The sequence below is a fragment of the Equus przewalskii genome, chromosome 14 (genome assembly GCF_037783145.1).
Source record: "Equus przewalskii isolate Varuska chromosome 14, EquPr2, whole genome shotgun sequence".
Taxonomy (NCBI): domain Eukaryota; kingdom Metazoa; phylum Chordata; class Mammalia; order Perissodactyla; family Equidae; genus Equus; species Equus przewalskii.
This window is the reverse complement of record NC_091844.1, coordinates 19,180,767-19,204,625: the sequence shown is the minus strand read 5'-3', so window position 1 is coordinate 19,204,625 and position 23,859 is coordinate 19,180,767. Positions and strand designations below refer to the sequence as shown.

The 23,859-nt window shown below is 37.7% G+C and overlaps 1 protein-coding gene across 4 annotated transcripts in view; it reads left to right on the top strand.

Moving 5' to 3' along the window:
* DNAH6 (dynein axonemal heavy chain 6) overlaps nucleotides 1-23,859 on the top strand; it is a 257,763-nt gene that overhangs the window by 70,838 nt on the left and 163,066 nt on the right. For all 4 annotated transcript variants that reach the window (XM_070573711.1, XM_070573712.1, XM_070573714.1 and 1 more), the window contains exons 18-24: nucleotides 1,566-1,709; nucleotides 12,903-13,115; nucleotides 13,813-13,905; nucleotides 15,272-15,391; nucleotides 17,362-17,542; nucleotides 19,748-19,844; nucleotides 22,328-22,547. In XM_070573711.1, the coding sequence (XP_070429812.1) occupies nucleotides 1,566-1,709; nucleotides 12,903-13,115; nucleotides 13,813-13,905; nucleotides 15,272-15,391; nucleotides 17,362-17,542; nucleotides 19,748-19,844; nucleotides 22,328-22,547 (1,068 nt within the window). The remainder of the gene's footprint in view (nucleotides 1-1,565; nucleotides 1,710-12,902; nucleotides 13,116-13,812; nucleotides 13,906-15,271; nucleotides 15,392-17,361; nucleotides 17,543-19,747; nucleotides 19,845-22,327; nucleotides 22,548-23,859) is intronic.

The window sequence follows — 23,859 nt, the reverse complement described above, 5'->3', positions numbered from 1 at the left end:
TCTGTAGTGGTTGCAACAATTTACATTCCTACCAACAGTGCACAAGGGTTCCCTTTTCTCCACATTCTCACCAACGCTGGTTATTCCTCATCTTTTGGGTACTAGCCATTCTAGCATCTAAGAGAAATAAGGTGATATCTCGTGGTTTCAATTTGAATTTCCTTGATGATTAGTGATTAGCATCTTTCCATGTGCCTATTGACCATCTGTTATATCTTCTTTGGAAAAATGTCTGTTCAGATTCTTTGCCCATTTTCAAATCAGATTGTTTATTTTTTTGCTATTGAGTTGCATGAGTTCTTTATATATTTTGGATATTAGCCCCTTATGAGACATATGATCAGACATATGAGATATTTTCTCCCATTCGGTAAGTTGCCTTTTCATTTTGTTGATGGTTTCCTTTGCTGTGAGGAAGCTTTTTAGTATGATGTAGTCTCACTTGTTTATTTTTGCTTTTGTTGCCTTTGCTTTTGGTGTCAGATTCAAAAGATCATCACCAAGACTGATGTCAAGAGGCTTGCTGCGTATGTTTTCATGTAGGAATTTTATATCTTCTGGTTTTACATTCAAGTGTTTAATCTATTTTGAGGTAGTTTTTGTGTATAGTGTAAGATGGTGCTCCAGTTTCATTCTTTTGCGCGTGGCTGTCCAGTTTTCCCAGCACCATATATTGAAGAGACTGTTCTTTCCCCATTGTTTATTCTTGACTCTTTTATTGTCAATTAATTGACCATGTATGCATGAGCTTATTTCTGGGCTCTCTATTCTGTACCATTGATCTATGTGCCTATTTTTATGCCAATACCATACTGTTTTTGTGACAACAACTTTGTAATACAGTTTGAAATCAAGGAATTGATGGTTCCAGCTTTGTTCTTTCTCAAGATTGCTTTGACTATTATGGGTCTTTTGTAGTTCAATACAAATTTGGGGGATGTTTGTTCTATTTCTGTGAAAAATGTCATTGGAATTTTGATAGGGATTGCATTGAATCTGTAGATTGCTGTAGGTAGTATGGACATTTTAACAATATTAATTCTTCCAATCCATGAGCATGGACTATCTTTCCATTTCTACAAATTTTCTATTACCTTCAGTCCATGTCCTGTCTGACATGTCAATATATGTGTACACTTGTATGTTTATATAACTGAGAAATATATTGATAGATACATGCATATATTGGTGTTTTAAATCTTTTGTATTAAGAGGTACATAATCAAATAATAAGAGACTACTAGGTGAAAAATTTCTAGTGAGCAAAAGTAAAAATTAACTATTTGTATCCTTACAAGGGTTAGCCCCCAGGAATAAATGACAGGGATTGAAATACTGTTTGATGATGTGGGAGAGAAGGACGTGAAAGAAAGAAATAAGTGATGCCTGATGCCCTGTTAGCAATCTTAATAAGTAAAGCCGTTCCGAAAGTGTAGAGTTGACTTGCATCAACAATAGAACTACTGGAAAATCTGAGTAATGTAAAAGATTTTACTATTTCAAGCTTGCCCTTTTTCATATGTCTTAACTTCTTTTTCTGCGTTTTTTTCCTCTAATTTTTATAGTCCAAATTTGACAGCCTGGATCCAGAAGTTCTAAACGGTCAAGTTTCTAAGTATGCCAAATTTGTGACTCAATTGGAAAAAGGCCTGCCACCAAACAATGTAGTGCCCCTGCTAAAAAGCAAGGTGGAAAAAATGAAAGAAAAGGTAAGTTTAGTAGAAATTATTTCAGAAACTCCAGGTCAATCAGTTACTGCTTGCTGCTAATGAGACCAAAGTCAGGAATTCCTTGTTTGAGTTAGTCGGCTTTGCAGAGAGAGAAGAAAGAAAAGACAAATTCAGTTTTTGCAGAGGCACAGATTACATCCCTGTCTTCATCTGGCCAAATCATGCAACTGAATACCTTGGTTAGACACGGCATTCAGAGTAAGAGTTTCCTAAGCAGTAGGGGAAATAGTGCAGGAGTGGATTCTAGGTGTGCCAAGATACTGATCCACTCAGCCCTTAGTTGACCAGATGAGGCTAGGGCAGGCTTATCCATTTACACCACTGCACCAAACAAATATGCCATTTTCCAGATGTGCCATGGTGTGAAGAAGGCTGGGAAGCCTGGCAGTTGGTGTGCTGGGCTGGCTCTTTGAAACCCATCACTACTAAACCAGTACCTGAAATGGGAAGAAAAAGGGAAATGATTTTATCCTTCTAAGTGGTTCTAGGTTTTTTTTCAAAGATGAGATAAGAGACTAAAAGAAGACATGGGTAGGAAAAATAAGCAAAGCTTCAGGCACAATGAGAAGTAAATTTTCCCCCTTGAGAAAGGTGTTTTTGCACAGTTTTTCCCCCTTTGGCCTTATAATATCTAGTGAGGACACTTTTCCAAACTTACATCAGTTTCTTTCTTCTTTATTCTCTTAGTGTGGTTATGTCATATGGTCTTAACTAATTCATTTACCACAGTCTTCATTCCATCTTGCATTCCTTCAAAATCCTGATTGATTTTTTCTAAACTTGCATACAGTAAAAGTCACTTTTTGTGGTATACGGTTCTATGGGTTTTTACAAATGGGTGGAGTCATCTATGCAACATGACAGTACCATAGGACATAGTTCCATCCCCCCCAGAGTTCCATCGTGCTTCCCTTTGTAGTCAGCTCCTCCTTCAATCCCAACCCCGGACAACCACTGATCTGTTTTCTATCCCTATAGTTCTTCCTTTTACAGAATATGGTATAAATGGAACAACACAATAAGCAGTCTTTTGGGTCTGGCATTGTTCAGTTAGAAAAATGCATTTAAGATGCATCCATGTACTTGTACCCAGAATATATAACATACTCTTATAACTCAAAAATAAAAAGGCCCATAACCCTTTAAAATGGGCAAAGGATTTGAATAGACATTTCCCCAAAGAAGATACATGAAAAGATGCTGAGCATTATTAGTCATCAGAGAAATGCAAATAAAAGCCACAATGAGATGCCACTTCACACCCACTACCAAGGCTATGATGAAAAAGATAGATTATATAATGCATTGGTGAGGATCTAGAGAAATTGGAAGCTGTATCTGTTGCTGGTGGGATTATAAAGTGGTACAGTCTCTTTGGAAAACAATTTCACAGTTTCTCAAAATGTTAAACATAGAGTTACTATATTACCAAGTAATTCCACTCCTAAGTATATACCTAAGAGACTTAAAAACATATGTTGACACAAAAACTTGTATCTGAATGTTCATAGCAACATTATTCATGATAGCCCAAAGCGGAAAAAACCCAAATGTCCATCGACTAAAGAATGAATAAACAAAATGTGATATATCTATACAATGGAATGTTATTCAGCAATAAAAAGCAATGAAGTACTGATATGTGCTACAGCATAGATGAACCTTGAAAAGGTTATACTAAGCCAGTCGCAAAAAGACTACATAGCATGTGATGTCATTTATATAAAACGTTTAGAACAGAGAGAGAAGTAGGTTAGTGGTTACCAGGCGTTGCAGAGAAGGAAAAATGGGTAGTAATAGCTCATGGGTATGGGTTTCCTTTTGGGGTAATGTAAATGTTCTAAAATTAGATAGTGGTGACAGTTGCACAACTCTGTGAACTAGAATATTAAAAAATAAGATTCCTCTGTATTCTTTTGTAATTCAATAGCTCTTTAATTTTTATTGCTGAGTAGTATTCCATTATCTGGATCACCACAGTTTGTTTATCCATGCACCTGTTGAAAGACATTTGGATTATGTCCAGTTTTATAGGATTATTAATAAGCTGCTATAAACATTCATGAACAGCTTTTTGTGTGAACATGAGTTTTTAAGTCACTCGGATAAATAACTAGGAGTGGAAATACTACGTGGTATGGCAAGTGTATGTTTATAAGAAACTGCCAAACAGTTTTTCAAAGGGCTGTAACATTTTGCCTTCCCATGGGCAATGTATGAGAATTCTAGTTGTTCCTTATCCTCACCAGCACTTGTTATCATTAGGGAGGTTTTTCTTCTGTCCTTTTAAGGTTTTACTTTAATAGCTTTATTTATGTATGACACACATACAATAAACTGGCATATATGAAGAGCATACTTTGATTAGTTTATATATATATATATTTTTATTGTGGTCATAATAGTTTATAGCATTGTGAAATTTCACTTGTATGTTATTATTTCCCAGAGACCATATAAATGTGCCCCTTCACCCCTTGTACCCATTCCCCGCCCCCCACCTCCTTCCCCCTGGTAACCACTAAACTGTTCTCTTTGTCCATAAGTTTGTTTCTATTCCACAAATAATTGAAATCATACAGTGTTTGTCTTTCTCTGTCTGGCTTATTTCACTTAACATAGTACCCTCAAGGGCCATCCGTGTGGTTGCGAAGGGGATGATTATGTCTTTTTTATGGCTGAGTATTGTTCCATTGTGTATATATATAATATATACCACATCTCCTTTATCTAATCATCAGTCGATGGGCTCTTGGGTTGCTTCCACATCTTGGCTATTGTGAATAGTGCTGCAGTGAACCTAGACTGGGTGCATAAGTCTCTTTGCATTGCTGATTTCAGGTTCTTTGGATAAATACTCAATAGTGGGATAGCTGGGTCGTATGGTATTTCTATTTTTGATTTTTTCAGACATCTCCCTTCTGTTTTCCATAGTGGCTGCACCAGTTTGCATTCCCACCAGCAGTGGATGAGGGTCCCCTTTTCTCCACAACCTCTCCAACATTTGTTATTTTTTGTCTTGGTGATTATATCCATTCTAATGGGTGTAAGGCGATATGTAAGTGTAGTTTTGATTTGCATTTCCCTGATGATTAGTGATGTTGAGCATCTTTTCATGTGCCTATTGGCCATCTGTATATCTTCTTTGGAAAAATGTCTGTTCATATCCTCTGCTCATTTTTTGATTGGATCGTTTGTTTTTTTGTAGTTCAGTTGAGTGACTTCTTTACATATCATTAGGGAGATTTTTTTGTTTGGTTTGCTTTGGTTTTAATTTTAGCCATTCTAATTAATGTGTAGTAGTATCCCATGATGGTCATAAGTTGCATTTTCTAATGACTAATGATGTTGAGTATCTTTTCTTACGTCTCTTTGCCATCCATCTATCTTCTTTGATGAAATATCTGTTTGGATCTTTGCCTGATTTTTAATTGGGTTGTTTGTTTTGTTATTATTGAGTTTCAAGAGTTCTTTATATAATCTGGATACAAGTCCTTTTTCAAATATGTAACTTGAAAATATTTTTTCCCAGTCACTGGCCTTCTTCTCAGTTCCTTAATAGAGATTTGCACAGAGCAAAAGGCTTTAATTTGAATAAAATCCAATTTATACATTTTTCTTTTATGGATTATCTTTTTAGTGGATGATCTAAAACCTTTTTGCAAAAGCTAAAGGTCACACAGATTTCCTTCTGTATTTTCTTGTAGAAGTTTTATGGTTTTGCTTTTTTTACATTAAGGTACTTGATTTATTTTGAGATATTTTTGCATACAAGATGAGATATGTGTGAAGATTTACATTTTTATGTGTGAATATCCAATTGGTCCAGCACCATTATTTGAAAAGACTATCCTTTCTCCATTGAATCACCTTTGCAACTTTGTCCAAAGTCATCTGACTATATTGTTTAGTCTATTTCTTGACTCTCTGTTCTGTTTTGTTGTTCCGTAAGTCTTATTCTTTTGCCAATACCACACTGTCTTGAAAACTATTGCTAGTAAGTCTTGAAATTAGGTAGTGTAAGTCCTCCAATTTTGCTCTTTTTGACAATTGTTTTGTCAATTCTAATTCTTTTACCTTTTCATATACATTTTAGAATTAGCTTGTCAATGTGTACAAAAAATTGCTGAGATTTTTAGGGGCATTGTGTTGAATCTATAGATCAATTTGAAGAGAATTACCATCTTAACAAGATTGAGTTTTCCGATCTATTACCAGCATATCTCTCCATTTAGTTAGGTCTTCTTTTGTTTTTTTCATTAGAGTTTCATAGTTTTCAGTACAGGTTCTGCACATATGTTGTTAGATTTATAACTATTTTTTATGTTATCCTAAACTATATTGTTTTTAGTTTCAAATTCCAGTTGTTCATTGCTGGTATATAGGAAGACAACCGACATTTGTATATTGATCTACATCCTATGATGTTACTAAATTCACTTTTTAATTTAAAGAAGCTTTTTTTTACATTATTTGGAATTTTCTATGTAGAAAATCATTTCATTTGTTAATAGAGACAATTTTATTTCTTCCTTCATAATCTGTGTGTCTTTTATTTCTTTTTCTTGCCTTATATCACTGGCCAAGATTTACTGTACAATATTGAGTAGGAGTGCTGAGAAAGGACATCTTTTCCCTGTTCCCGATCTTAAGGAGAAAGCATTGAGTCTCTTTTTAAGTATGATGTTAGCCATACATTTTTTACTTACAGATGCCCTATTTTAGGTTAAGAAAGTGTCGTAGATTCCTGAGAGTTTTTTTTAATCATAGATGGGTGTTGAAAATGATCAAATGATTTTTCGTGCATCTATGATCATATGAGTTCTTTTCTATTAGCATGATGAATTATACCAATTGATTTTCAAATGTTGAACCAGCCTTGAATTCCTGTGATGAACTTCACTTGGGTCATGATGTATTATCCTTTTTTATATGGCTGTATTCAATTTACTAATATCACATGAGGATTTTTTGTGCCTATATTCATGAGAGACATTGGTCTTTCATTTTCTTTTCTTATAACATCATTGTATGGTTTTGGTATTATGGTAATGCTGTCTCATAAAATGAGTTGGGAAGTATTCCTTCCTCTTCTATTTTCTGGAGGACATTGTATAGAATTAGTATTATTTCTTCCTGAAATGTTTGGTAAAATTCACCAGTGAAACCATCTGAGATTAAAGTTTTCTTTTTTAGAGAGATTTTAACTACAAATCGAATTTCTTTAATACATATTGAATTATCCAGCTTACCTATTTCTTCCTGAGGGGATTTTATAGTGTATCTTTCAAGAAAATGGTCCACTTTATCCAAATTGTTGAATTTATAGATGTGGAGTTGATCATAACATTTCCTTTTTATCCTTTTAACTTATGTGGGATCAGTAGTGATGTCCCCTTTTTCATTGCTAATGTTGATAATTTGTATCTTCTCCCCTTTTTTCTTAGTTTTTCCTACTGGAGGTTTATCAATTTGACCTTTTCAAAGAGCTGGGTTTAGAGTTAATTGCTTTCCTTTCTTTGTTTTGTTTTTTGTTTTTTGTTTTTGTTTTTTTGCATTTCACTGATTTCTCCTCTAATCTATTCTATGTCCTTTCTTCTACTTGCTTTACATTTAGTTTTTTTTTTAAAGATTTTATTTTTTCCTTTTTCTCCCCAAAGCCCCCCAGTACATAGTTGTATATTCTTCGTTGTGGGTCCTTCTAGTTGTGGCATGTGGGACGCTGCCTCAGCGTGGTTTGATGAGCAGTGCCGTGTCCGCGTCCAGGATTTGAACCGACGAAACACTGGGCCACCTGCAGCGGAGCGCGCGAACTTAACCACTCAGCCACGGGGCCAGCCCCTACTTTACATTTAATTTTTAATTTATTCAGAGTTTCTTAAGGTGGAAGCTTAGGTTGCTGATTTGAAATATAAGCATTTAATGCTATAGATTTCTGTCTAGTAACTGCTTTAGCTGAATCTCATGAATTTTGATATATTGTATTTTTATTTTAATTTAGTTTTATATATATTAAAATATATTTTAATACCCCTTGAGACTTCCTCTTTGAAAAATGGCCTATTTGAAGTGTATTTTTTATTATTAAAATGTTTAGGGAAAATTCCTATATATTAAAATATATTTTAATACCCCTTGAGACTTCCTCTTTGAAAAATGGCCTATTTGAAGTGTATTTTTTATTATTAAAATGTTTAGGAATTTTCCCAGATATCTTTTTGTTATTGATTTCTCCTTTAATTCTATTATCATCAAAAAATATACTTTTATGATTTCTGTCCTTTTACATTTGCTAAGATTTGCTTTATAACCCAAAATATGATCTATTTTGCTAAATCTTCTGTGTACAGTTGAGAAGAATGTGTCTTCTGCTATTGCTCAGTGATTTTTCTATAAATTTCAATTAAGTCAAGTTGGTTGATGATGTTGTTCAGGTCCTCTGTATTCTTACTGATTTTCTGCCTACTTGTTCTGTTAGTTACTCAGAAAGAAGTGTTGAAATCTCCAACTGTAATTGTAGATTTGTCTAATTCTCCTTTAAGTTCTATCAGCTTTTGCCTCATTCATTTTTTAACAACCTTTTAATTTTAGAATAGTTTTAGACTTACAGAAAAGTTGCAACAATAATATAGAGGATTTTCATAAGCTCCTCATCCAGTTTCCAATACTGTTAACACATTACATTAGTATGATACATTTGTCACAACTAATGAAACAATATCACTATATGATTATTAAATAAAGTCCATACTTTATGTGAATTTTCTTATTTTTACCTGATATCTTTTTTCTATCCCACAATCCCTTCCAGGATAGATATTACATTTAGATGTCTTGTCTTGTTAGGCTCCTCCCGATTGTGACATTTTCTCAGACTTGTTTTTTTTATGACCTTGATAGTTCTGAGAAGTACTAGTCAGGTATTTTGTAGAATGTCCCCCAATTTGGGGTCGTCTGATGTTTTTCTCATGATTAGACTGGGATCATGGATTCTTGCAAGGAAGACCACAGAGGTAAAGTATCATTCTTATCACATCTTATTAAAGGTACATGCTAGCAACATGACTTATCACCAGTGATGTTAAGCTTGATCACACAGCTGAAGTAGTATTTGTCTCCAGTATAAAGTTACTACCCCACTTTCTATACTATACGCTTTGAAAAGAAGTCTCTAGGCACAGACTACACTTAAGGAGTGAAGTTATGTTCTACGTCCTAGATGCAACAACAACCCCAAAGCAGGAAGCGTATCCTGTGTCCATATCTTGGTTTTTAATACCATATTCCAATAAAAGGAATCAGGGATCCTTATAGAAATGGCTGCTTCTAGGGATCATTCAGGGAATAAACAGGGTGAACCTGGAGCATCTTGGAGTGCCAAAAAGTAAGGAAGAGCTCAAAAAGCAAAGTGATGGAATATATCAAAGGGACACAGAAGTCAACTGAAGAGGTTCTCAGTGGCCAAAGTTGTAATGATTTGAGCAAACAAATCATGTAGTATTGCATTATAACCCAAATCATAAAATAAATATCCATGAGATCATATTGGCATAAATGAACAACTGGATGGATGGATGGGTGAATGGATGGACAGACAGACAAAGGAAAACAGACGAATCTTCTGTACAAAAAACTCCAAATAATTTATGAAATACTGCATCTCAGGATGGTGGAGCTTCGTTTATTTTGATGCTCTCTTGTTAGAAGTATTCATATGTAGTATTGTTATTTCTTCTTGGAGAATTAACCCCTCTATCATTTATGAATTTTCCCTCTTTATCTTTGATAAGATTTCTTGTTCTGAAGTCTTCACTGTCTGAAATTAATGTAATTAGTCCAACTTTCTTTCAGTGTTTGTATGATATGACTTTCTCTGTCTTTTTATTTTTAATTTACCCATGTCTTTATATTTAAAGTGGATTTCTTAGACAGCATGTAATTGGTTTCTGCTTTTTTTATCCAATCTGATCAAAAAGTCTTTTAACTGGTATGTTGAGACCATTTACATTTAAAGTGTTATTGATATGGTTGGATCAAATCTGATATCTTGCTAACTGGTTTTTTTAATTTATTTTATTTGTTCTTTATTTCCTTTTTCCTCTTTTTCTTCTAGTCTGTTGATTTCATTATATATGTTTTATGATTCTATTTTATCTTCTCTATGGAGTTATTATTCATACCTTTTTTAAGCTGTTTTTAGTGGCTATCCTAGATTTAAAATATACATTTTCAATTAATTCAAATTGGCTTTCAGATACTATTATACTGCTTCATGCGTAGTATAAAGACTTCATAAGAGTATACTCCCCAGTCTTCCCTCTCATTCTTTGTGCTAATGCTGTCATGTGTTTTACTTTTACATATACTGCAAACGCAATATATTGCTACTACTTTTGTTTTATATAGTTATCTTTTAGAACAATAAAAATGGAGAGAAAGGGGGCCAGCCCCATGGCCGACTGGTTAAGGTTGCACACTCTGCTTCAGAGACCCAGGGTTCCACTGGTTCAGATCCTAAGTGTGGACCTAGCACTGCTCATCAGGCCATGATGAGGTGGCATCCCACATAGCACAACCAGAAGGACCTACAACTAGAATATACAACTATGTACTGGCGGGCTTTGGGGAGGAGAAAAAGAAGAAGAAGAAGAAGAAGATTGGCAACAGATGCCAATCAGGTGCCAATCATTAAAAAAGAAAGAGAGAGAAAATAAAATTTATTTTACCTTTATTCCATTTCCAATGTTCTTCATTTCTTTGTATGGACTTAAGATTCTGACTCAGCATATTCATTCTGCCCGAAGAACTTCCTTTAATATTTCTGATTGAGTAGGTATGCTAACAATGGATTCTCTACATTTTTTTTAAAAAAAAGATCTTTATCCTTTATTTTGAATGGCATTTTCACTAGGTGTATAATTCTGAGTTGACAGGTTTTGTTTGTTCTTTCAGCAGTTTAAAAGTATCCTTTCATCAACTTTTTGCTTGCATGGTCTCAGACAAGAAGCCTGACATAGGTCTCATCCTTGTTCTTCTGTAAATAACATGTATTTTTTTGTATGACTGCCTTCAAGATTTTCTCTTTTTCTTAGTTTTTGGCAATTTGTAATGTGATCTGTCTTAGGTGTATGTTGTTGTTTATAGTTTGTATTTATCCTGCTTGGTGTTCTGTCAGTTTCTTGGATCTGTGGTTTGATGCCTGTCTCTAATTTTGAAAAAAGTGCATGGGATCAGCCTGGTGATGCAGCAGTTAAGTTTGTTTACTCCACTTCAGCAGCCTGGGCTTCACCAGTTCAAGTCCTGGGCACAGACCTAAGCACCGCTTATCAAGCCATGCTGTGGCAGGCACCCAACATATAAAATAGAGGAAGATAGGCATAGATGTTAGCTCTGGGCCAATCTTCCTCAGCAAAAAGAGAAGGATTGGCGGCAGATGTTAGCTCAGGGCTAATCTTCTTCAAAATAAATAAATAATAAAAATTTTTTAAAATGCAGCCATTATTTATTCAACTATCTCCTTCCACTCTGTTTTCTATCTGTCTTCTCCTTCTGGGATTTCTATTGCATGTATGTTAGACCATTTTATTTTGTCCCACAGCTCTTGGATGTTCTGTTTTGAGGTTTTTTTAAGGGAACATTTCACTATTTTTTCTCTGCCAGTTTGGGGAATTGTACTCACTTGTCTTCAAGTTCACTGATTCCTTCGCTGTGTCAAGCTCATCAAAGACATTCTCTCTCTTACTCATTTTTATTTCTAACATTTCTTTTTGATTTTTAATTATAGTTTCTATGTTTCTACTACATTTCTCATCTGATCTTGCATGTTGTCTGCCTTTTCCATTAGAGCCATTAACATATTAATCACAATTATTTTAAAGTCTCTGTTAATTCCAATATACATATCATATCTGAGTCTGATTCTGACTTTTTTTTTTGTCTCTTGGATGTATATTTGTCATGTCTTTTAATATACTTCTTAAATTTTGCTTGAAAGCCAGATATCTTATGTACAGTACATACTGAGTACAGTAGATACTGAAGAAAATAATTTTTATGTCTGGAGGTGAGAATAGTTATCCTTTTACTTGGCTTTTTGTGTGGCATGCTATGTTGAATCTAGTAGGAACTGGGTGGAGTTGAGTTTTGGTGTTGCTGCGGTTACCCTCAGTATACTACAGCCTTCAAATTGTTCTCGTGGTGCCTCATGTTTAGGGTTTGGGCTGATTTGCCAAAGGTCATTTTTTAAATTTGTTTCCCCCCGACCCTGGGCCCTCCTTTTGTCTTGGGCCCAGAGAGAATCTGTCTCTTGCAGCTTTCCACGCTGTATTCCACTGTTATTTTTACTCAGTACTTGTTAGCCTGGTGAGAGAGGTGAGAAGGGGCATTCCCTCATGGTCTGATTAGGCTGCTGTCTTAGCAAGTCGCTGTGTCCCTTGTCCTCAGAATTCTTACCTTCATTGGTGTTCCTGCCCCTCCTCAAGCTAGAGTAATGAGCCTAGAATGTATTTCTGTCCCTTTCCCATGGGTAGAGCTTTTTTTGTTTTCCTCTTCTATTTCTACAGCTATATACAGATACCTACAATGAGTTATCACCAATACCTTAAGGTGACAGTTTTGGTTGTTCCCTCCCCTGACATCAAGTCTTTTGTTCTGGAGGAAAGCTAGGAGAGATGGGTTGGTTGGAGTTGCTCTAGTGGCTGCTGTTCCCTCCCCCAGCCAGCACCATAAGGAAGGCTTTCTTAGGATTCTGCCAATCATCCCTGTGAACATCTCCATATTTGTAGCTCCCAAGGACTCCACATTCTCATGCTAACCTATACCCAGTCTTTAGCAATTTATTTTTAAAATTTAGCTGAATCTTCTTACTTGCTTAAATGGCAACCCAAAGGATCTCTCCTGAGTCAGCAAAGTCTCAGGTCCTGTTTCTTGCTGAGGAGAAACCTGTGGGTACCAATCTCCCCCCAGATTTTAAGTTAGTTAGTTGCCCTGCAACCTCAGTTTTCTGATGGTTCAGTACAAGCCATTAATTTGCAGTTTGTCCAGCTTTTTCTTTGTGGTAAGCATAAGTGTAAAGAGTTCCAGCTCTCTGCTTTTCCAAATTGAAACCAGAAGCCTTGGCCTATGTTTTTAAGATGAAAAAGCATGGTGCCTCTGAGAGTGTTTGTTTTCCAGCTTCCAGTTATCATTGACTTGAGGAACCCAACTTTGAAGCCTAGACATTGGGCAGCTATTGAACAAACAGTTGATGCCAGCCTGGTGGACCTTGACGTTCCATTAACCTTGGACAAGCTCTCTGAGCTGCATGTTTTTGAATTTGGCCAAGAAATCCAGGATATATCTGGACAGGCTTCGGGAGAAGCTGCCTTAGAAACAATTCTTAAAAAGGTAAATCTGAAAAATATATATTCTGAAGATCAGGGAATGTAAAGGTTTTCATATTCAGCATGAAGATCACCAACTTTTGGATTATCTGGATGGATTTTTAACATTGAAGCTTCCACTCTCTCATTATTGGTCATCCTTCCATTGCTACCTTACATTTACTATCATTATTGTTACCACCTCTATAAGTATCCTCTTTCTACTTAGCTTATACCCCAACAGGAACTTGATGGCAACAAAGTTTGAAATCTGCCTGCCTACGTAAAGAGCCTCACATTAAGGAAGATATTTTATACCAAAATATGTTATCTTTCAAACAACCAGGAAAGGCTAACTGTGTGAAATACTTCAAAAGACATTGAGAAGACTATCCTACTTAGGATGCTTACCTCCTTACCCTAAAAATACACACATATCTACCAATCACCTATGTAAAAAGAATTTTTTCTTTTAATTAAAGCATAAAGTGGTAGGGAATACACATTAAAGTATCACTAGTTATTCATATGTGTTAACATTAGTCAATAAAATTAAGCAGATCAGTGTCATCTAACCGAGAAGAGGATTTTAAGATTTTTAAAAGCGGTAAGGAGGAGAATGGGATAGTTATGGAATTTTCACTTGTTTCATTCCACGTGCATTTATTGAGTGCCTAAACACAAATGAATTCAGATATCCTAAGACTTGAACTATTTCTAAGGTGGAGGATTCTTGGAAAACAACCGAATTTGTGGTTCTCCCTCACCGGGACTCCAAGGACGTATTTATCCTAGGCGGCACAGACGACATACAGGTGGGTAATTGGGTTATTGAAAACTTATGGTAAAGGTTCTGGCTAGAGCTACTCCTAAATCTTCTATGGGAGATTAGGGTAAAGGAATGAAATATGAGAGTTACTAAGTAACAAAAAATCTGGGCAAAATATGAATAATGACATAAATATGACATAAATGCTTGTACATGAAATATTTAGCAAAGCAATAAAAGTGGCATATATATGTAAGAATTATAACCCTATAGTTGATAACTGTTGAAGAATTTAGAACAGCAGAGATCATTTATGGCTAAGGTGATCAGAGAATCCCTCGTAGACCAGCCAGGACGTGCTACACCTGAAAGAGCAGATGGAATTTGGTAGACATAGATGAGAATGAAGGGCATCTCAAACCATTTAAATGAGCAAAGAAACATGAATAAGCATTTCAGGTTTACGGCACACTTCGAAGCTAAGTTCACCTGAATTATTTGAGGTTGCGAGGAGATGGCCATGCTCTATGACAACAAAAGAAGGTAAATCTAACCCACATGTCTAGAATAGTCTTAGTGACTTAAAATCCAAAGGCACTTTTGTTTAGCAAAGGGATCTGGGTTTTAAGGCCAAATTTGAAAAGCAAAGTCCTGACCTATTAAGGTGTACCCAGGCCAGAACTGGAGATGAAGTGGCTTTGCCAGATGTAGGTTGGAAGAGCAAGACCAGACATCACTCTGAGCAAACAGATGGGAGAGCAGAGCTAGGATGAAAGTCAGTCAGTATGAGGCCAAGTGATGCTAGGTGATGGATCTTCTGCCGTTAGGAATTTTGTAATTTAAATAGAGCAATTAAAACCCTTTAGATTAACAGCTACGTTTTTTTAAATGCACATGTTGTCTGAGAGTTGTTGTAGTGTAAGGGGGAGTAGAGAGAAAACTGCCTCTCATCATTCAGAGCTTGATATGAATGAGTTCAGTTTCCCTCTTCCTCAGGATAATTGAGGGAAAGTGATGATTCATTGGATAGAGAAGACAGCTAATTTTGCAAGTTTTGAGTGCTTTGAGAAATAGAAGCCTGGATGACCAAATGATGTAAAGAAGATATCAGATACCTAAAAGTAGGAGGAGAAAGGAGAAGAGTGAACCAAAGAAAAACTTGTGCCACTAATAATTACAGAAACAGCCAAGATTTGGCAATTAGAAGTCCATTGAGAGAAGATCGCAGTGGGTTGTAAGCCATAGTGAAAGGAATGGGAGGGGAAGTGGATGGAGTGGAAACAGTAGGTGGGACTAAGCTATTCATTCAAATAGTTGGCTTTTAAATGGACTCTTGGCATTAAAAATCTGTAATTAGCTTTGAAAGCACAAACAGATGATGTTGCATCTCTTTTCTTCTCTCTTCTTTAAAGGTCCTTCTTGATGACAGCACCATCAACATCGCAACCATTGCCTCATCACGTTATGTTGGTCCGCTGAAAACTCGAGTGGATGAATGGCAGAAACAACTTGCTTTATTCAATCAAACACTGGTGAGTAAGGATAATGTCAATTCGTGGACTCAGAGAAATAGAGAGCCACAGGACCTTAGAAATCATTTGTTCAATCATTTAAATATTATATAGTTTAGATGTAAGATTTGTTTACATTTTGTTACATTCAGAATATTAAGGAAAATGCAAACATATTAAACATATTGAGTTCTTCTTTAAATTATTATACAGCTTAATGTTATTATCATCACCCTTGTATTAGTTATTGTTGCTGTGAAACAAAATACCACAAACTTCATGGCATAAAACAATATGCATTTATTATCCCACAGTTGCTGTGGGTCAAGAGTTCAGGCATGGCTTACTGGGTCTCCTGCTTAGGGTCTCACAGGCTTCAGTCAAGATGTGAGCTGGACTGGGTTCTCATCAGAGGTTCAATTAAGGAAGGATCCACTTCCAAGCTCTCTTGGGTTGAAAGTGTTGGGAAAATTAATTTCTTTGTAATTGTGGGACTAGGGCCTTCAGTTTCTTGCTGGTGTCAACAAGAGGCCGTCCTCAGCTCCTACATGTGGCCCACAGTTTTTTTCCCTGTGGACTTCCCCAACATGATGACGTGCTTCCTCAATCTAGCAAGAAAGAGAAAGTCCCCTGCCAGGGAAGATGTTACAGTCTTGTGTAATGTACACATAGCCATGTACATCCTGTTACCTTTTTCATGCTCTGTATGGCTAGAAGCACATCACAGGCAGTGCCGACACTCAGGGGGAGAGGATCACACAAGGGTGTGAGCACCAGATCTTGGGGGTCACCTTAAGAGTCTTGCTACAACAACCTCATATTTACTGGAAAAACACTCACTGTTGCTTGAAGTCTCCTCGGTACCCTTCCTAGTGGCACACACCTCCTTTTTATTTTATTCTACCTCAGATTATCCTGTAGTAAAACAAAAGACCCACTTACGTTTATCTCACTTTGCTTCCATCCAATCTCTTCCTTAGACTTCAGATTTTTAGCTTGATTAGGTGGCTATATGTTCTAATATGAAAAGTTATCTAGGAAATAATAAAGGCACTAGGTAGGAAAAGACAATTTGTTCCAGCTTTGTTTCATAGAGAACTTTTTCAAGTATCCTTCCTCTTCAATGGACACCTTTTCCAGCCTTCTGTATTGATGGCTGAGCCCTATGAAGGGAGGGACGACAAGTAAAGGACATGGTTTCAAAGAGGGTCCTTAAAAGAAGTCAGTGCTGAGTAGTGGAGACCTCCAGAGAATTAACTGTGTCGAAAGTGTGAGACCTGAGATAACCCAGGGAGTGGACATAACATTAGTGTTTAGGCATAACCCCCAAGTCTGGGGTGAGAGGTGAGAAACTCTCTCACGGACCTTGGGCCTACACACGTAATGGCCGGGGGCACAAAGGATAGGGGAGGTCCACAGACTTTAGTTCTGACCCTGCATTTCTGGTGTCTAGGATTAACAGTGATTGTCTCTAAGAAGAGACGCAATGAGTAATTTTCTTCTTTCTCCCAGTCTTCTGTATTTACCACATGTTCCATCACAAGCAGGTTTTACTTTTTTGATTGAAGAAAATGAATCATATTTCTTTTTTTAAGAAAGGGGGGAGAGGGAAGAATATAGACATAATTGAGGCAAAAAAAACCCCACTTTTATTGATACCCCTCTCTATATTTGGAAATAGTCACTAAACTTACCCCTTCCCAACCCTTCAGAGTTCTTTAAGAAAGCATCTTGTCTCCCCATCTAGACTGTCTCCTCTGGGCATTTTAATCCTCTTTCTCTGAGTCCATTCTGGTTACCGCACGGTGGACTCATCATAACTCAGAGAAGAATGGGTTGAAAGCAGGCTGGGGTGAGTCTTGGACCCTTTAAGGAGGTTTTATTTTAAAGGACCTGTGAGAAGCTCCCAAAAGAAAAAAGTTCCCATTTAATTATTTTTAATGTAACTATGTTTTCAATTTGGGGTTTAAAATTTGATATTTTTCTCCTAGGAAGAGTGGCTGAACTGCCAGAGAAACTGGCTCTACCTAGAAAGTATTTTTAATGCTCCAGATATTCAGAGACAATTGCCCGCAGAGGCCAAGATGTTCCTCCAAGTGGATAAGTCATGGAAAGAAATCATGAGAAAGGTGAACCGGCTGCCTAATGCTCTTCGAGCAGCCACTCAACCAGGTATAACAAAATTTTAGTAACAAACAAACAAAAAGACTTGATAATCATCTAAAATGTTGATCACCTATAAGATTTTCATAATATGTGGTACACTCAACCCTTGATTCCAGTCAACATTGATGACCAGGAATATTTGTAGTATAAGACAAATATTGTATGACACCCTTGCTAAGCAATATGAATTGAACACTGTACTTTTAATTGTTATTGTTATTCTTATTATTGTTATCATCTCTCAGCTTAGTTCATAGTTTCAGCACACAAGAATCTGCCTCTCTTTGCTGCTGTTATAATTTGGGGATGCTGCCACAGAGTATCAGTGATGCTTCCATCTCACAATTTTGACTACAAGACATATGTTTACATTCGGTTGACACATGCTGCTAAAGCTCGCACAGACTCATAACCATAAAAATTCCCACCCCTTATTTTTAATTAATTCATTAAAACTAGTTAAAAATATTACCACTAATTATAATTCCAATCTCAAGGTTGAAATGTGTTGTAATAAGTTGTGTTTTTAAGAATGTGGAATCAAAGTCTTTCTGGGTCCTCGTACATGATTATTGATCTTCATGCTTTATATCAAAGCTGCCTTGTTGTTCTGCAAATGGCAGCACATCACCTATCCTGGTGAATACCCCTAAGAGCGTCCCTGCCAAGCAGAGGCAGCCCGCTGGGCTATGCTCTTTGGCCAAAGACTCTTAGATGAAGCAGAAAGGAAAAACTATATGGTATGATAAAATTGAAAACTTTACATCTTTGGGGCTTCTAGAGGCTGCCCACATTCCTTGGCTTCTGGTCCCCTTCCAGCCAGCAATTGCATCACTCCAAGCTCTGCTTCTGTCGTCACATCTCCTACTCTGCCTCTGACCCTCTTGCCTCCCCACTGTAAGGACCCCTGTAAGGCCACAGGGCCTACTGAATGATCCAAGATAATCTCTCCATCCCATGATCTTTAGCTTAATCACAGCTGCCAAGTTCCTTTTTCCATACAAACTAACGTATTCTCAGGTTCTGGGGATCAGGACATGGACATCTCTGAGAGACCTTTATTCTGCCTACCACATCCACTTAATAGGCATAGTCAAAACTTTTATTGCAAAAATATTAATGTGTTTGATTACAGAGTGCTGCCCCAGTTCCTACTGGGCTTGTTATATCATGTAACTTTTAAATTTAAAAAAAGTATATGATTCCAAAATACATTTGGTCCTGGGGATTTCAGATAAAGAAGTGCGGACCTGTGTATATCATTTCAGATGACGATAAAGCTATGAAGAAAAATTAAGGAGAGTAAAGGGGCTAGAGAGTAACTGAGGGCTGCCATGTGTGTGTGTGTGTGATGTGTGTGTGTCTGTGATGGGTGGTTTTCTTGATAAAGGGTCTTTTGAGCAAAACCCTGCAGGAAAAAGGGAATGAGACATATATGTGGATCTAAGGGAGGATTGTCAAAGGCAGAGAGAACAAAGGCAAAGACCCTGAGATGAGAGCACGCTTGGCTCACACGACTGTTAGCAAGGAAGCCAGAGTGGGTTGGAGTGGAGTGCACGAGGAGAAGGGCTTAGGAGGTGAGGCCAGAGGTGAGTGTGCTTGGCTGTGAGGTTGGGATTAGATTGAGTCATTGATCACATTGAGCGTCGGACACCATGGTAAAGACTGGATCTGACTCTTGGACTGAGGGGGAAGACAGGCACCGCAATAGGCACCAGAACTTCAAAGTTAAGTGAGACATAAATCTTGCGTCTTAAGGTGCCACAGTTTAGTGATAAAGAAATAGGATCCCATTGCCGTTGGCATCTAAGGATGGCGGAGGAAACAGAAGACGTGAGTAAGAAAGTGACAGAGAGTGTCTAGTGTTCAGAAAATGGCTTTGTTTGGAGGGTCAAGGAGAAGGCAACTGTTTGGTTTTGGTTTGTGTGTTCCCAGCCCCCAAAAGTGGGGGATGCCAGCTAAAAATGTTTCAAAGTAAATCTTTGTTCATCTATGGTAAATATTAAAATTAATATTTAAATTACTGTTATTATTAAAAGTAATAGTCAACAATCTTAGCCAACCCCCCCTAAATTTTAATTTATTATACTGTTCTTTTATCAAATAAAATCAAAGCTTTTAAAACGGTAATGTCATATTTTATGTCCACTTAAAATTATATTCTCTATTTTAACACAGTTTTACTAATGCCTTTTTTTTTTCAATGAACAGGACTTCTGGAGACTTTTCAAAATAATAATGCATTACTTGACCAAATTCAGAAGTGTCTAGAGGCATATTTAGAATCAAAAAGAGTTATCTTTCCAAGGTAGGTTTATAAAGCTACCTATGATATTTTTGTAGTAATTAAAACTATCCATTAACTTAAAAGAATATACTTAAAAACAAACCATAACTTCAAAGCATCAGGGAACCAGAGAGGGGACAAGAAAGATATGTGACAATGGCAATCCAGCTAGTATCTTGATTGGGGAGTGTAAGTCTCAAGGATAAGGATACAGTCTTTGGTAAAGGTTTAAGTGGGTAAGTGCCTGAGGTACTGGAAGGATTCTTGATTGCAGCATTGTTTCACCTTTGGGTGTGTATTTTTGTGCCTGCATGTGTGCCTGTGTCCACAGGTGTGTATGTGAAAAGTTAGAGAGACCTGTTTCGCCTGAGCAGTTTTCTTTAGCTTAATTGGCGGCCACGAGTGTCACTGTAGGAGTCATCTAAGAGATCATTTCGCAAATTCCAAATGAAATGTTTTACTCATTTATTCATTCTAAAAGCACAGCAAACATTATGCTCACTGCTCAGATACAAAGAAGGAAAGGCCAGATCTCTGCCCTTATGGAGCTCATGGTTAACAGGTGGACAGTCATATAAATAAGCCATTACGAGGTGGTTATATGAGACGAGAATATGACCACTTGATGGGAGCAAAAGCTCCTAACTTCAGTCACTGGGGCACATTGTACCATAACACAGAGAACATTATCAAAATGGTTCATCTTTCATGGATTTTTTTCCTGTTAGCTGTTAAGGAAATGGCTGTTGGGTCTGTCCTAGGACAAGCACTGAGGCAGCCAGGGTTAGGTGCTTCTCTGGGTTGCTTAGTTGAGAGAGGTTTTGCTGGGTACCAGGACAGGGTATGTGTGTGCACAGGAAATCCAAGATCCAAAAGATTTGGTTGAGTTTTAACAGAAGTAGTCAGGCTTTAAAGAGTGGATACAAATCTTACTGAAACCTCATTCAGGTAACATGGAAAAAGATGGAAGAATTTGAGGTTTGGAATGTGCCTTTTGTCTACTTTACTCTTAAATCAGAGGTTCCCAGCCTGAGTTTCCCAAGCCCAGAGAAAATCCATACACTGCTTTTGATATATGAAGAAACTTGGCACAAATTTACCTGTAATAATACTGAATACCAAAAATCATCAGGTTTTCTTTTTCCTTTTGTTTAGAATTGCACCAACCAGGTCTGCAATGGTTATTAGGTCAGGAGGCTCCATGCGGCATTGGTTTTACTCTCCAAGGCTTAATGAAGACTTACTACGAGCCACGGACCAAGTTGGGTCCTAGGGACACAAGCTGAATACAATACTGTTCCTGGTCTCAGAGGGCTCATGGTCCAGTCTTTATAGTTGTCTGCTTCATTGGGTGAAAAAGAGGCAGGGGGACAAACTGTTACTGTACGTGGTACGTTAAAGAAGCAGGACTGATAGAATGCAACCAAATCATCTTTGCTTCTAACAATGACGCCTCTGCACTCCCTGCTCAGATCTAGTTTCTTCCTGCCGCTGGACAAAATCTTGAGAGGCCTCATGAATTTTCTGGTAATTCTCAGAAAATATTCCAAAATAAAATCCCTCATCACATTAACCCAGTAAATGATCTGTAATAATCAAAACTCTGAACTTCTTTCAAAGTTAAAACTTCCCCCCTGCCCCCGCCCAAGCCTGGGGCAGGGCTGAAGGCTTTAATGACGATGAGGATGTGTGGTAATCAACCCTCCCCACCTCCTCCTCGGTTTCTGGGGTCCCCAGGTTTGGGGCATGGAAGGGATGAGAGGCAAAGTGGCAGGAGATGGCTGACTTGGCTGGTACCCATCTTGCCCGTCTCTCCCATGTGGGGCCTGCCATGGGCTCTTTACTCCTACCTCCAGTCCTGAGGGATCTCTCATAGACAGCTCCCTCCACAGAAGTAAAAGGCTGGGCCCTCATCCCTCTCCCTCATCCCTGGGCATCCAGATGTGCTTCTTCTCTGGTTCTTTTCCTAGGGTCTTTTTATGCCTCCAAATGGCCTTGATGGGCAGGATCTAAGAAAATCCCTCACAGGATTGCACCAGCATGGCCCACATGTGTGTATTCACAGAACCAAATAAAGTTCCCACAACGACCCATCCATCTATTCAACAACTTATACATTGAGTACCATGTGCCTGTGAGGTACTGGACTAGATTCTAGGGAAAACAAATACTGTATCTTCAGTCTAAGGGCTCAAAGCCAAGAAACACAGACATGTGAACAAATCAGTATCGTAGCAAGAGCTAGCATTTTTATAATTTTTATGAAAAGTATCTATCTTTTATGTACCAGGTTCTAATTCTAGCTGTTTGATATGCACCCACACTAATCTCCACTACAATCATATTTAGAGACACATGGCCTCCCCAGAAACACAGGAACAATGGGTTCAAGGTCCAGGACATTAGTGGATAGAGAAGAGATGTGGCTAAGGGATTTACCTTTCATGTCTATATAAGATTTGCTTCAATTTCAAGTTATAGTTTAATTATTTTCTTTAATCCAGATTTTACTTCTTATCAAATGATGAACTTCTGGAGATTTTGGCCCAAACACGAAATCCCCAAGCTGTGCAGCCACACTTGAGGAAATGCTTTGACTCCATTTCAAAGCTTGAATTTGCTCTCATGCCTCCCACTGAAGGAAAAATTCCTGGTATGGATGGAGAGCCAGAAAAGGTTTATACCAATGACATTTTAGCAATGCTATCACCAGAGGGAGAAAGGGTAAGGTGCTTTTTGTTTATAATTCTTTACAGATAAACTTTGTTACTCTTCTAGAGTGTAAGGTAGAGGTTTATTCATTGTCACTCTAAGCATTCAGGTGCTGCTACATACTGGTACTCTGCTGGCTCAGAGTCTCAAAGATAACCAAGATAAAATTCTTGCCCTCAAAGAGCTCAAAGGCTAATGGAGACATAGTCAACCAAACAATTGAAGAAAACCACAGTAAATACAATAACAGAGGCAAGTGCTCTGTTCTTGGGAACAGAGTGGAGAAAACTGTTGCCATGTCTTACTCAACTCTCCACCAGAGGCACAAGAGTGGACTGGTTAAGAGCACTGGTTCTACTGCCATACCACCTGGCTCAAGTCCCACCCCTTCAATCTCATCTATGAAACAGAGATTAGCAATAGTGCCTGGTTAATGAGATGTTGAGGATTTTCAAGTGTGTAAATTATTTAGAACAGTACCCAGTGAGTGCCTTGAAAGTGTTAGTTGTCATTGTTATCAATGGTGTCTCCAGGACACTGCACAGTGCCTGGTATACGGCAAACACCAAGCAAGTAAATGCATTAGCAGATGATGGGGAACCACATGACTTCACAGAGGAGAGTGGTACGCACACACGCAGACACACACACAAGGAGAGCCAAGGAAGATGGAGAGGAGGCATGGGAGGCAGAGCATTCCACACAGAGGAACTGTGCAGGGAAATGCCAAGCATTGCAGTCCAGTTAGAGCACAGTGGGGTATCTATGGGAGGGTCAGGAACCCATAAATATTTTATTTGTCCTGAATTGATCCTCATGCAAAAGAATTTGCTCATCACTAGTGCAGAAGAAGAGAAAGAGAAGGACCAAGCCTAGGATCCAGGGAAAACATTAAATTTAAAGGGAGGGTAGAAGAAGAACAGATGCATGAAACCAAGATGAACAGGGCAGGCAGGTCATTGGAAGTCCAAGAAATAAATATGAGAAGGACGGAAAAGTGTCCATTGGACTTAACAATTGGGAGAACATTGATAACCATAATGAGAACAGGTTTACAGGAGAGGTTGGGGCCAAAATTCAGATGGAAGCAAGTAGGAAAAGAAAGTGAAGGAATTCATGTAGTGCACGTAGACTTCTTTTTGCAGGAGCTGACTCCAAAGAGAAGCAGTAAAATAAAGCAATAAGTAGAGGGGGGTAAAAGAGGTATACAGTGGAATATCAATAGAAAGTTCTAGTATTTGTGGTCAGGCTCCAGTGTTTAAGTAGCACAGGTTCTGTTCTGAAAGTACAGAGAATGTGCAGCCTACGAGTCCCACATGAGCCA